The 14,687-nt window shown below is 40.3% G+C and overlaps 1 protein-coding gene across 4 annotated transcripts in view; it reads left to right on the forward strand.

The window, feature by feature from the left end:
• mtus2a (microtubule associated tumor suppressor candidate 2a) overlaps window positions 1-13,891 on the forward strand; it is a 46,700-nt gene extending 32,809 nt beyond the window's left edge. For 3 of the 4 annotated variants that reach the window (XM_031320246.2, XM_031320248.2, XM_036009041.1), the window contains exons 6-16: window positions 2,284-2,382; window positions 4,680-4,867; window positions 4,941-5,066; window positions 7,548-7,614; window positions 8,727-8,941; window positions 9,069-9,174; window positions 9,280-9,353; window positions 9,522-9,620; window positions 9,758-9,877; window positions 9,970-10,070; window positions 10,158-13,891. In XM_031320246.2, coding sequence (XP_031176106.1) covers window positions 2,284-2,382; window positions 4,680-4,867; window positions 4,941-5,066; window positions 7,548-7,614; window positions 8,727-8,941; window positions 9,069-9,174; window positions 9,280-9,353; window positions 9,522-9,620; window positions 9,758-9,877; window positions 9,970-10,070; window positions 10,158-10,590 — 1,628 coding nt within the window. In that variant the 3' untranslated portion in view covers window positions 10,591-13,891. The remainder of the gene's footprint in view (window positions 1-2,283; window positions 2,383-4,679; window positions 4,868-4,940; window positions 5,067-7,547; window positions 7,615-8,726; window positions 8,942-9,068; window positions 9,175-9,279; window positions 9,354-9,521; window positions 9,621-9,757; window positions 9,878-9,969; window positions 10,071-10,157) is intronic. The other variant, XM_031320247.2, reaches the window with a different exon arrangement.
• The last annotated feature ends 796 nt before the right edge of the window (window positions 13,892-14,687 follow it).

Consider the following 14,687-nt stretch of genomic DNA (forward strand, 5'->3'; position numbering starts at 1 on the left):
GACCTTGTCAACTGTCCTGGTTGACGGTGCCAATCATCTGTTCAGGTGCACAGGCAGTGATGCTTTTCACACACAGTTGTATTTTTCACACATGGAAATTAACACCAGAGGCCCTGTAGTATCACACTTCTCTCACTCACACTTATCTCATGTCTTTACACTTTTGCATTGACTGATTGTCATGAAAGACAGAATTCTTATCTTTGCTGTAGTGTGAGCAGAATATCTAAAAATGACCACAACTTACCAGGACAAAATGCATTTTAGACAGCAAATAAAATGTAGAGATCATTCTTGTGTTGTTGTCAAAAAAGATTTTTCCCAGCCAGTCTGTGTGCTAGGTATGCAGACAGATCAGTGGCTAGGGCTGGGTACCGACTTCAATACTTTTTATGGCACTTTATAGTATTGAGTATTGAAAAATGCCCCATCATTCAATACCAAATTTCAATACCTAAGGAGTACATTTCATCAGTGACAGTAAGCCAATAAGCATGCAGCATGTTTTCTACCAAGATCTAATAATGCTAGTGATTGAACAAATTTTGAACAATACCCAGCCCTAGCAACGGCTGTAAAAAAAAAACTTCTCTAACCAGGTGTTTCTGTAGGCCCAAGCTGGTTTTAAATTGTAATGTATGGATGAAGAAATACCTGAGGAGTCTCTGTCAACCATGCACAGACACTAGCCTACTTTTTACGATATATTGAATGTATGTATGTGCACACACGTTTTATCAGTCAACAGACGTCCTGCTGAGCCCATGCTTCAGACAAAAACACTTTGCACAGAGCCCACAATAAGCTTTCACCTGAGGCTCTCTCTCACATACAAATACACACACACACACACACACACACACACACACACACACTTAATTCAGTAAAATTCCCATCAGCCTTAGCTGTACTTACTTACTACTTTTTAGCAAATGATAGCATGCTAACAGGCTAAACTAACATGGTAAACATTTAAACTTTCATACCTGCATTGTGAGCATGTTAGCATGCTGACATAACATTTAGCTCTAAGCACTGCTGTGGCTATACAGCCTCACAGAGCCACTACCATGCCTGTAGACTAGTCATGTTACATATCCAGCACGAAACCAACTAGACTTCTGTTTACATCGATACTGCAGAATAAATTGTATAATTAGCAAATGGAATGCACATGTCAAAATATATTTTTTATTCCCAGTTTTCTACTACCCAGTAACTGTGAACAAGATCATTTGTGGGTTGCTAGCTAGGCATGTTAATTTATTTTTTTACTTTTGATATATGTTCACCCCTCTTTCCAGTCTTTGTTTTCAGCTAAGCTAAACACCGAACAACTACCTCTTTCCAAAATATATTTGGGAAAATGTTTGTTTAAAGTAGACTTCACATTCCAATTTCAAGTACAAGTTGAACACAGTCTTGCTGCAAAAGTATGGTGGTGTGGCAGCATGTATGTGTGTGTGTGTGTGTGTGTGTGTGTGTGTGTGTGTGTGTGTGTGGGTTCGCTTGGCAGTAATGAGTCACTCTGAGCCACATTTGCATGACCACACCAACATATGCAATATGAACACACACACACTGTCTCTGCAGGCCTGAAGTATCTCTCCAGGGTTATTTGGGGGATTTGTTCAGGATCAGAGGCTTCTCTCCCATTACAGGTCTAATTAGTTTCTTTTCAAGGCCTCTCTCCATCTTTCCTCTCTGCTTCACAACAGATTTCTTGCTAACCTCCTGAAACCTTTCTTATTCACTATCATGTTTTTCATCAACGTTTTTTCTCCTGGGTAAGGCATCTCACATTTATTGTTTCAAATCCAGCTACGTTCTCTACTCCCACACACCTGACCTACTCTGCGACACAGAGTTCTTGATTGCCTTGGCTGGAAAGTGTAATGTCGCAGAGAGCAAGGAGATGATGGGCACATCTCCCCCAGTATGCTTTGCCTCTCTTTGACCCAGAGTCCTTTGGGACATAGTTATAAAACACAGCAGGGGGAGATAGCTGGAGATGAAAGCAGGAGGGTAACAGAAAGATTGAAAAAAGTTAGGAAAGGAGAAAAATCAGCAAAGAAATTTGGGAAAAGAGAGTAAGGATTCTGCTGCAAAGGATGGTTGGTTTGGTGTTTGTGTCTGTATATAGGTTTGATTGACATAATGTTATATAAATATCAGGGAGCTTTTTACTACTTACTGCTGCATTTACTTTGTCATATATTATATAAATGTCATTGTGTACTTTTCTGACTAAAGTAATCCCCAATGATCCTTGTTGATTGACAGTTGGCAGGAAGGAGTTTCAGCGGAGTTCAGAGGTCACTCGTTCTCTCCCGTCGTCCCCAAAGAGGCTGGCGGTGGTTCCTCCCAAACCTCAGTCCCCGGGTGAGTCTTTTCCCTCATAATCAAAACACATCATGTATGTATGCATGTATGTATCATCAACAAAATACATAACATACATGCACATACATTAACTGTGGCTTTAGGTAGGCTTTAAGCCCACCTACTGTAATCGTCTACCTTCCCAAACCTTTCCAAAAATTGTCCTTACATTTATAACCTCTTCTTAATCCACACACACTCAGAAGCAGCAGCTTGCATCCTTTTCGAATATCATGATTTGATCCATGCAGTCTGTACCTTTCTTTGTCTTGGCTCTGCGGTGGTAAAATATTTTTTTTACAGAATTGCAGAGGGCCTCCCCATCTTTCCTTGCAGAGTTGACACACATCTCCTCAGGCTACACCTCTCTCTTAGCTGACTTTACCAAAGTGCTGCTGTTACTGTTCACCTTTCTCTTTGCTGCATCTTGTGCCTGACCTTGTCTCCTCCCACACAATCGCAAAATAAAAACATTTTCTTTCTCTCTGATTTTCAGCATTGTAGCTTGCCTGTTGTTTACTGCTTTGGAGAGTGTACCAGCAAAATGTTAGCGTGTTGAAATGGAAATCAAATGTACCTCATGAATTACGCTTTAACCACACCCTGGCAGGAACACACACACACACACACACACACACACACACACACACACACACACACACACACATATACACACACTACTCTCTGCACCCCACAAGCACAAGGTCTGCCATCACCTTTTCTCATTGTTTCTTGCATCATTAATCCTCTTCCATCAACCCCTCTGCTATCATCTGCATGCTGACTTCACACTCAATCAGATAAACTCATTTAGTATTCACTCAACTCTCCCTTACCTTGCAGGTAGAACCTACACTGTGTGTGCGTGTGTGTGTGTGTGTGTGTGCGTGTGTGTGTGCGTGTGTGTGTGTGTGTGTGTGTGTGTGTGTGTGTGTGTGTGTGTGTGTGTGTGTGTGTGTGTGTGTATGTGAAGAGGGAGACATTTTCACAAGATTTCTAGTCTTTTTCAAAGACGGGGAATCCTAATGTGCCTTCAAGGCAAAAACACAGATGAAGTAATATTGCAACACTTGCTGATAGTTGCAGTTTCACACATTTTTAGAAGCAAAGCATTGATTATTAGATTCCATAGAAATAAATCTTGTTTTACCTTTTAATGTTTATTTCTTACAAGAAAAATTCCCCTATTTTAGGTTTTACTTGCACACATACACTTGATTTATTAAACTAAATTAGCCTCAAACGTCTATCACCATTACAATCATACCATACCTTCAGGTACCTTCCCCCCTTCTTACTGAATTATTTGTCTCTCCACTCTCTTCTCTCGTTTACCCGTGGCCCATAGCACTCCCCTCATTTCCTACCCCCACCTCCTTCTAACCGATCTTTCACTCATTACCTGGGACCCTGCACCCCAAGCCCAGCCTCACGTTGTCATGGAGACCGCGCCTCATCCTTCAGTAGGCCTAAATGACATGGTTTAGGCAGGTGATGTGGAGCTACAGTGATTTTGTTATTGTGTGTGTGTGTGTGTGTGTGTGTGTGTGTGTGTGTGTGTGTGTGTGTGTGTGTGTGACACTTACACACACAGGCTTGTCTGTGAGTCTGTATGAGCGTGTAGAGACGGTACATTTTAAAAGAATTCTGTCTGGGTAAAGCTGTGTGTATCTCCACAGGCTAAATGTGCTCACACTACATGACAAGGTGACTCACACAGAGGTTAATCGGCCCGCCTGTATGTTAATGCCTGTGCCCCCTCCAAGGGAAAATGGCTTTCACATGTTTGTGTTTGACTGGCCTTTAAATTAGCTCCATCATTAATGGCCTTTACTTTATGTGCCAAATGTTTTCACACAAACACAATACACATGATACACTCATATACTCAAGTATACAGTAACAATGTCCATACATTATTGCATGCTGCTGCTCAATCATTTCTTGATAATGATCACATTCATCATGAGATTAGATGGTCCATCATGAAGAACACCAGACTGGGAATTATCCCAAAGGAATCCTCTGTAGGAAAGATTCAATTAACTTGCTATCATTTATCATGTGAGGCCAGTCATTAGCAATAGGTCAGGTCAAATCTCCTCTGATTTAATACTCATATATTACATTACTATAGATATGTGTGTCCTGGTTAAATTTAAGAATTGGTACATGACTAATTAATGACAAGTGGGATATATCATATTCTATATGTATCATTTAAATATCTGTATTATATGTATTTACAGTGTTTTTTCTAGGTGAATACGCAGACTCTTTTTTTTCTCTCCCTGCAGTCCAGTGTGGGCAGCGGCCTGCAGTAGCAGTGCGAGGGTCATTTCCCCCGGGGTCCCCTCGCCGCGTGGCCCCCCTGAGGCTGCAGCAGGAACAGCAGGAGAGCCTGCAGAGGGAGAAAGAGGAGGCTCAACAGAAAGAGAGAGAAAGGCAAACAGAGGAAAGAGAAAAAGAAGAACAAAGAGAAGAGGTGAGTTGCTGAGAAACTGCAGCATCACTTGGTGTTTGCACTGTTGTATATAATGTTATTCTTCACCACTTAGGTTCAGAGGCTGCAGGGACGCTGTGAGCAGCAGGAGAGGCAGCTGGGAGCTCTTAGAGAAGAACTGAGGAAGACTTCCTTGGGTCTGGAAGCCTTTATTATCACCACTCAGCATTACTGCCTCAAGGTAGCCAGCTTGAATAATACACTACACTCAATAAAATATTGTCTTTCATCATAATATGTACTAGGACACCTGCCCATATAGAGTTGTAGTGTTATTTTGTACTAACCATAGGTTTCCTTTAATTAAATATTTACAAGGTCTAAAATGGCAAAATAGCCTACTCCTTGGTGGACAATACAAATCATAATTATGTCTATTCCCCCCACAATCAAACCTCTGACAAATGAACTTACTACTGGGTAAATCAATGATCCTATGTACAGTGCTAAGTATAAGTGAATACACCCATGCTAAAGTTGACTAAAAAGAGGAATAAAAAAATCATCTTTTGGAAATTGATCGTAATGCCTTACTTAAAAAATGAGGAAAAATCCAACCTTTAAAGGTCCAGTGTGTAACTTGTTTAGTTGTTCATTATCTAAATCTGTGTTGCCCTTTTTCATGAATATTTACCACCACCATCAATTCCAAGTATTCCTATTGGCTTGAAATTTTACATTTGCATGAACTGGGGTAGACGCTCCATATTCATACGCCATCTATAAATACGTTAGCTGGTAAGGGACATACAGGACATACTGCTCCGCCTTTCGCGTTTTCGCTGTCACATGATAAACTCACAGGTGCCGCTAATGGATATCATTGCTTCCCAGCCCCGGCAAGTTTGAAAAAGGAAACACGGAGGACCACACGTATTCAAAATCCAAATGTCAGGAACAGGAGTCTTCTTCTTCGCCCAGAAAAAGAAAAAGGATATTGAAAAGTGCAAGAGACCGGTGTCATCAGAAAAAAGCGTGAAGGCTACGTAGCTGTAATATGTACTTTGAACTGCATGGTGTGAGAGAGTTGATTGCGATATATGATCTCAACGCTATTCCCACACAGTGGCCTTTAAGGACACCAATTTTCTTTGTGAATGAATAATGTATCGTAAATAAATAAATGTTCTTCCTTTTATTTCAGTTAGCCTAATAGCTGGTTTGATTTCCATTGAGAGATGATTTTATGGAAAGTACCCCATGCCAACCTCTAGTTATGGTGATGGGTATGTGATGATGTGCGGTTATTTTAATTCCAAAGGCCAAGGGAACTTTATCAGGATGCATAGTATCCTGGATCCATGAAATAACTGGCCTATAAAAATAAAAATCTGCCTGCCTCTATGGGAATTTAACATAGGGGTGTACTTACTTATGCCCCCTGTATTTTAAGGAGGAACATTTATTTATTTACGATGCATTATTCATTCACAAAGAAAATTGATGTCCTTAAAGGCTGGATTTTTCCTCATTTTTTAAATTGAAGTATTAAGATCAATTTCCAAAAGATGATTTTTTATTCCTCTTTTTAGTCAACTTTAGCGTGGGTGCATTCACTTATGCTTAGCACTGTAAATAGACAACAATGACTCAACCTTTCCATTTACTCAGAGCCTGGATTGTAGAAAACACATGCTCACACGAACATGAACACATAGTTTTTCACATCAAGAGTTGAGATTCACAGCATGGTCCACGAGCAGCACGATGAGCAAGAGTGATTGTGACTGTAGGTAGGGTCCTCGCAAGTTCAGTATGTCACTGATCTGGTGTCATCCAGCTCTCTGTGTCTGATGGAATGATTTAGCCTCGGAGGTGCGATAGCTGTAATACTGCTGCCAGACTGTTGAGGGACTGTCTGATTTTCTTTATGTCTGAGTGCTGCAATCACAAAGCCCACAATGCACATACTGTATAAGACAGGAAAGGCTTAAGTGCAGATCTATTTGAGTATGTTTGAGCTCCCTCTGCTGGAATTAGTCAGACACAGCAGTGACTGTATAGTTGTGGACAACTGGCTACTGTATGTGTTAATTCATATCAATAAGCAATCAACAATGACAGTATTTTCCTGAGCAGCTCATACAGGTTAAATTCAGTTAAACCACTTGGTCTATACAGTCACCAGGTAGGCCAGTGGTTCCCAAACTTTTTCTGCAGGGCCCCCCTTTTGTAGATAGGCTTACAGATATGATCAAGCCATCTGTTTCCCATGCCAATAAAGCCCCTTTGAACTGAATCGAGCACATGGCTCTAAAAGCTTGTCCAACAGTTCTACTTTGGTTTATGACCAAGAAACTAAACACCACTTTACCTTTGTGCTAATTAGCACATGTTAGCATATTAGCATGCTATCACTCTAAACTGATGAACATGGTCAACATTTACATGATCTGCTAAACATCAACATGTTAGCATTGTTGTCATTGTGAGTATGTTAGCATGCTGATGTTCATGTTTAGCTCAAAGCACCACTGTCCAAAAGTTTAAATCTCACAAACCTGCTAGCATGGCTGTAGGGTCGTAGTCTTGTTACATTATACAACAGTTACGTTAACTAGCTGTTTCACTGTTAGCATCCATACTCCAGAATTAATTGTAGGTACTTATGGTACTTGGAACCAGCACTTTGTCAAACTGTTTTTTTCCCTCCAATTTTCAGAATAAAACTACAGAAGAAGATCAAAGGAAATTGTTCTTGGAAATGCAACAGATTAGAGAGGAAATGGGTGAGTGAGAACCATAGACTACCAAATAAATGAAATACCTTATCAATCAAATTATGTGGGATTTTTTCAGATACTAGTCATAAGCCTCTTTCCGACCAAGTACTTACAGGAACGTAGTTATAGGAACAGTCCACTTCTAAACAGTCCTACTAACTACTCTCCCCCAAAATTGTTTTTACATTTGCATTCGCACTGGCCAAGTGGCCATAGGATCTGGTAAGAGGGGTATGGGAGTTCAGACAAAGTTGTCTGAATGCCAGTGTAGACCTTTTGTGATGATAACACAAAAATGTCACAAGAATGTCAACAGGTGTGATTAGATGGCTGTGTGAACACAAAATACATTTTGTTGTTATAACACAGCCATCTAACCACCACAATATATTGTTATGATACCACAGCCATGTAACCTGCTGCTGCTGCTCTTTTTAATCAAGCAGGTAGGCCTACCTTCATGTGTGCATGTACAAATAACTGTAGTAACCCACTTTTCTATTAAATATTTTATTTATATCAAAGTAAAACACAACACAGCAAACTTTAGAGTGCAAAAAAAAAAAACGTAAGACCTATTTACAAAAGTAGAAGGCATGCTAAACAGTGAAGTCAATACAATATTAAAAAAGATGCAGAAAAGGGAAAGGCCCTGCCCTGAAGTAGGAGCTGAAAGAGTTACAGGAACTTAATAATCCCCAAATTGGTCCAGTCGGAACAAGAGAAAAAAAGGGTTCTAGGAACGTTATGTTCTAGGAACTGCAAAAATCCCTCCGGTCGGAAAGGGAGTAATTGTAGGAAAAGCACAGGTGTTACCAACACTGGCTCGTTAGTGATTTGAACATGTAATTTGTTCTGAGAGTTTGAAAGATTGAGACAGCACCTGTTGAATTCTTTGTTTTTTAAAAGAGATTTATTAATTTATTATTATTATTTAATTATTTAATTATACTCTGAATAAAAAACATAAAATTAATTACATATTGACTTATTTAGCTAAAATATAAGTGAATTAACCCTGATCCCAGTTTGTATAGTCATGAATATAAAGTAAAACATTATTATTCTGCACTCTCTCATAAGATGACATCATAAGATACACTCTGTTTCATACACAGCATCCAACGCAGCGCGATGGGAGAAACTCCATCGGGAGAAGACAGCACTGGAGGTGGCGTTTAAGCGAGAGCTGCAGGAGCTGCAGCTGCAGCAGGAGGCGGAGCTGGCTGCTGTGGAGGAGGGGCTCAGAAAGTGTCACTCAGCAGAGGCAGAACACCTGAAGGAGGAGCATCGGTCAGAGATGGAGGAGCTGAGGACTCAGCATCAGGAACAGGTGAAAGAAAGAAAGGCATCATGGGAGATGTGTCAAAATTATGTTCACTTTGAAGTGATCTTTGACATCACATGAAATCTGATCAGTCATTAATGTGTGTGTGTGTGTGTGTGTGTGTGAGTGTTAGATGGAGGAGATGACAGTCAACCATGAGGCAGCCATTCAGGAGCTCAGAGACATGCATAACATCACCATGGCAACACTGCATGAGGAGCATGCCCGTACCATGAGAGGTGTGGTTTTAGACCTCTTTTAAAAATAAAAATAAATATGACACCAGTACTGCTAGAAACAACATCAACTCTCTTTTTCTATTGTGCTTCTGAATTTGTGTGTAGACTTGAGAAAAGCTCATGAGCAACAGAAGATGCTTCTCGAGGAGGATTTTGAGAAACTCCGGCTTTCTCTACAGGTATGTTGCCATAAAAATTATACATAAGGGTTTATTGTTTGGTTGATGCGCACTGATATGTACTGAGGCGATGTATGGCACTAATATGTACTGAGGCGATGTATGGTATTGTGTGTGTGTGTGTGTGTGTGTGTGTGTGTGTGTGTGTGTGTGTGGATGGTTTTTCAGGACCAAGTGGATACCCTCACAATTCAAAACCAGAGTCTGAAGAACAAAGCCAAACGTTTTGAGGAGGCTTTAAGGAGGAGTACAGATGAACAGATAGTTGTGAGTTCTCCTATTCTATTAGAAAATACACAGACACTGCTATCCTTCCAACCCCCATCAATCACACTCTATCTTTCTTTTCTCTTGTTCTTGTTCTCTTTTTTTCGTTTGCGCATGTGCGCACGTGTCTGTAACAGGATGCTTTGGCACCATACCAGCACATTGAGCAAGATCTGAAGAGCTTGAAGGAGGTTGTGGAAATGAAGAACCAGCAGATACACCAGCAAGAGAAGAAGATCTCCGATCTGGAGAAAGTGGTAGGCTCAAATAAGCTATCTCAACAAACACACACATGCACACACGTGTCTGGTGCATTAAGATTACACTGTGGTTGTATTTTACTTTTGAGCAGGCCCAAAAGAACGTGTTCCTTGAGGAGAAGGTCCAGGTTCTGCAGCAGCAGAATGAAGATCTGATGGCCCGTATTGAAAATAACCTAGTCCTGTCTAGGTAAGGCACACTCAGTCATAATCATTGATCCTGTTTTCTTCACTTCACTTCACTTTCTTCCTTTGTGCTGTTTTGTTTTACGTGCAGGCAACTGTCCGAGGAGAACGCCAACCTCCATGATTCGGTTGAGAAGGAAAGCTGTGAAAAGAAGCGGCTGAGTCGGAACAACGAGGAGCTTCTGTGGCGTCTCCAGACCAGCCCCCTCATGTCCCCCGCCTCCTCCCCGCTGCACCGCTCCTTCTCCACCTCCCCTGTCCCTTCATCCCCATTCTTCTCCTCCTCCTCAGCTGTTGCAGGGTGCGACTCTCCAACCCACTGCCACGGCTGTCCCCAGCAGGCTCAATACTGCTCCCCCTCCCACAGAGCCGCCACCAATAAAAATCTCTCCCCTGGACCAGCCACACCCACTCACAGGGCAGCGAGCAATCTGAATTACTCACCTGGCCCGGCCACGCCCACTCACAGAGGGCCAGCTAATCGCTGTAACACAGCCGCTTCTCTCAGCTCATTGCAGAGATAAGCTCACATTTCTCTCTCGCTTCAATTTTCATAACTGGCTCCTTGTCTTTTAAATTCATCGTTATCCTCCTCCCTTTTTAAATGCAAATGGCATTGAAGTACATGTTGGGGAAAAACGACTGTGGCCTGCAGTCATCAAAGGATAAACTAGGCAGACGGTCAGTTTCAAAGTACCGAGGTTACAGCGTCCTAAACTTGTCAAGCCCCTACAGCCGGTGGTGTCCATTATGTGGAACATATAAATATTGTAATGGAAAATGGATGCAGATGACTGCGGCTCAGTTCTCTGTCCCCAATGAGTCTTGAAACGCAGACTGTACATACTGTATGATAGTGACACAGATAGTGTCGACATGTAGTGAAGCCTCCCTGCATGGGTAGTCATGAGTCCCGCACAGACAGAAACTGTACAGATGGAAACTGGACCCTCTTGCCACCAGAACAAATTTCTCTGGTGTGTTAAAAACACGCTCATGTCTTTGATAAAATAAGCTATATACTCGCTCTCTCTCTCTGTCTCTCTCTGTGTCTCTCTCTCTCTCTCTCTCTCTCTCTCTCTCTCTCTCTCTCTCTCTCTCTCTCACTCATTGGGATTAGTTTCTCATTGTCAATTTTTGTTTGTTTTTGTTTTTCGTCTGAAAAAATCCCCAACAAAGCGCCTTATACTCAGTCTTGCCGTCTCACCAGCAGAGGATGACCAACATTTTATTTCATGAAGGACTTTGGATAAAGAATTGGTTTCTTTATCAAAGTGGATCATGTTCTTCAGCCTCCTCAAGGTGTATTTAACATGTTTTTAATTAGTTCAACAATGGTAGTTTTACTCGTGTGGGACAACCCTACCTGGAACCCCAGCCATTTTACCTGCAAAATCCAGACAACCTAATGTTCAAACTTTTGCCAGGTCTTCCTGCAGCGTCTCGCCATCGAGCTACTCTTCACTTTGGGATCCCTCAGGTCTACTTGCAAAAACTACGTCTGCCATTTTGTATTTACCTCATCGGGAATGTGCAGTCTGTTGTGTCTGTATAGCTCAACAGCAACAACAAAAACACACAGCTACCAGGGAGCTCAACGCTACAGGGGGGTGGGAAACCTAACACAGGAATCACTATTTTAAATGTTGTGGATTTTTCTTTTTTTTTTAAATCTTTATATTTAATTTATTTGTTACATGTATTTTGCTAATTAATTAAGCAAGCATGTACTGTGAAAGTCTTCCAGTCGTAATGTGAAACTTATTATTGCTGTGGTCTGTCTATTTATTAAGTTTGAGGTGTGAAGGAAATGAATGGTGTTTGTAACTTTGAAAATACCACCTATAAGACACAAGTGGAATATGTGATGTTCCCTTAGGAGAAAGGAGCTATACTTGCTGTCATTACACATACATAGGTAGTGTTCAGGGGACTGTCTTATGATATTATAATGGGACTATAAGCTATGTAGGTTAAACAAAATAGAATAACCCCCTGTTTACCCCTTTGTGACTTGTGTTGCAAAGATGAGTGTCGCCCTTTCTAATCCTGTGTTAACCTCTTCATAACCTTTTTCTGATGCTTCTTGTTTCTTTATCTGAATGACACTTTTTATCCTTTAGGATTATCTACAGCTACACTGAATTCTCCGTGTGCAAGAATATATCGTTCAGGGAATTATTTTCTAAATTTAGATTAGAAATTCTTTTGTATAGCTTCTCTACAGAACATTATACACTCAAGATATTTCCCAGGATCATTTTCCACTTATATAAAATACAATAGAGAAACCAACCTTCGGTATATAAAAATGAGAATTATTTTACAGTATACAGTTTGTCATAGCTGCCTCCTGTACTGTACTCTACTGACTAACTTACCCTCAGGGTCCTATTCTTTCATCTGGCTTTTTCATTGAAAAGTACAGTATAATACAGTGTAATCTCAGTGATTTACTCGCACATGAACAAACAAAGCCGTTCAGACTACACATGGAAATGAGCCGCTGTAAATAAACAAGGCCAGTGAGAAGGGATGAGAGTAAATCTGTGTTGGCTGTTGGCAGTCACAGCAACATTGCTAATGGGAGCATGTGTTAGGGTTTTCTGTTAAGGTACAGGTTGAGTAAATGTAACCTTTTACCAGCATGTGAAGAATGGCATTTCTGGGTTGCCGGTTTTTCAGTAAAGTAATAGACTTTTAAGTAGATCTTTAATTGCTATACCAGCACTTGTGATGGCTGTGAAAAAGTAAAAAAAAAAAATCTTTTCATGGATTTTCAAGATTTTTTGTATGACACACACAGGTTTAAATGCTCTTAAACAAAAGAATGTCAAATACAGCAAAGGAATTTGAGAAATGTATCTCAATTTTCACTGATTTTATACCTACACTGATGGTTTTAGAGAATGTCTTTGCATAACGATCAATTGTAAGAATATACCAGTCAGAGTGTCACTGTGTTTTCGAATGTAGGATTGCAGTTCACCTACGTCATTGAATGGTTCTTCAGGGTCCCCCTAAAGGTCACTTCAGGTGCAAAATCATACAAGTCTACAAAGATGCAACAAAAACTATTGTTTACAAATGGCAACGTAAAATCACATATTTCATCTTCAATTAATATTTCACCTTTGAATGGACAGTGATTTCTAAACAATGAACTGGTATTGTAATGACCCTTCAATGTGTCCTGTGGACATTTGTGTCTCACCATGCGCTGAATGTCAAAGATGTAATGACTGCATTTTATAGAAGTTATTCATGTGATTTTGTTTGATATAATAAGACCTCTTGTCTGACCACTATGTAGCAGCTATTTCATATGTAGCACTTGGTTGAGCCTCCCCACAAGAAACATGGGTAATTTATCTAACCCGTTAGGGACTGAAACATCCATGTTCATGTTTAAATGCTGTTGTAGCAAATGTTTCCATGGCTTAGCAACTTTCAGCAGTAGAATTTGAATTTGAGGAGGTAAGCTGTATAATTACCCTGTGTGGATTTGGTCCAGAGACAAAGTTTACTCAATTTGTTTGTTCTGGCATTGATTGTACGTTTGAATGTAAATACATTTACAACATGAGTTGTGTCTTAGTGCACCAACAAAATAATAGAAGCATGTTTTTCTGTCCTTGCTGTTTCTCGCTCTCCCTTTCTCTTCTTTTACCTCTCTGCATTTGTGATGGTCAAAATGTAACTGTAGCGTAGGAAGCCTAGAGGACGAGGAATGAGATAGCTCAACATGTAATGTATACAAAATATGTTGATGCTTTTATTTGTACTTTTTGGGGAGAACATAGTATTAAAAGATATTCAAGAAAAGTCATGTGATGTCCATGTTTTATTTATGGATAAGTCGTGCTGTCCATTCAAGAGTTCCAAGTGTGTTTACCTGCTACATGTATTCTGGATACAAGTGCTTGTCTTAGTTAACACATAATACTGTAAATACTCAGGATTGGTTTGGATCAAAAGCATATTGGACAGAACTACTAGGTTTAGAGTTTTCTGGTACTGCATTGACCTTTTTGACATCATATCCTGTTGTTTTTCTTTCGTGTTCCATTCATATCCAGCAACAACTCTCTAAGGTGTTAGGACCACCTAACACATAAAATACTATTTACTCATTTTTTTATTTTTAACTTTAACTTTCATTTTCTAACTTTTCATTTCTAAAATCTAAATTAATCTTAGTAGACTGAAAAGTAAGTTTGTACTTTTTGCCACAGAGACTACAGTAACACTTTGACTAATAATAACCACCACTAATAAATGGTAAATTGATTTAAAGCTATAGTGCGTAGTTTCTGTCGCCCCCATGAGGAATTCTAAGTAATGACAACAAAACTGTTGGCACGTCTATACGATACAAGTCTTACGTGATCACGCACGCGCCTACTTGCTAGTAGCCAAGGAGGACACGGAGGATTAAAAAACATGATGGCCTCTTCAGAAGAGGTAATTATCTTCACTCAAGCCTCTGCGTGGGAAAGTCACCGGACCACACAATCTTCTGAACATAGTCATACTGAGAAATACAGAGAGAGTTGTGTGGAGCTGATAGTTTTAATTAGCTTTGTAGCAACTCATTTGGCAATGGCTTGAATGTAACGGA

This window comes from Sander lucioperca, chromosome 13, assembly GCF_008315115.2.
Source record: "Sander lucioperca isolate FBNREF2018 chromosome 13, SLUC_FBN_1.2, whole genome shotgun sequence".
NCBI lineage: Eukaryota > Metazoa > Chordata > Actinopteri > Perciformes > Percidae > Sander > Sander lucioperca.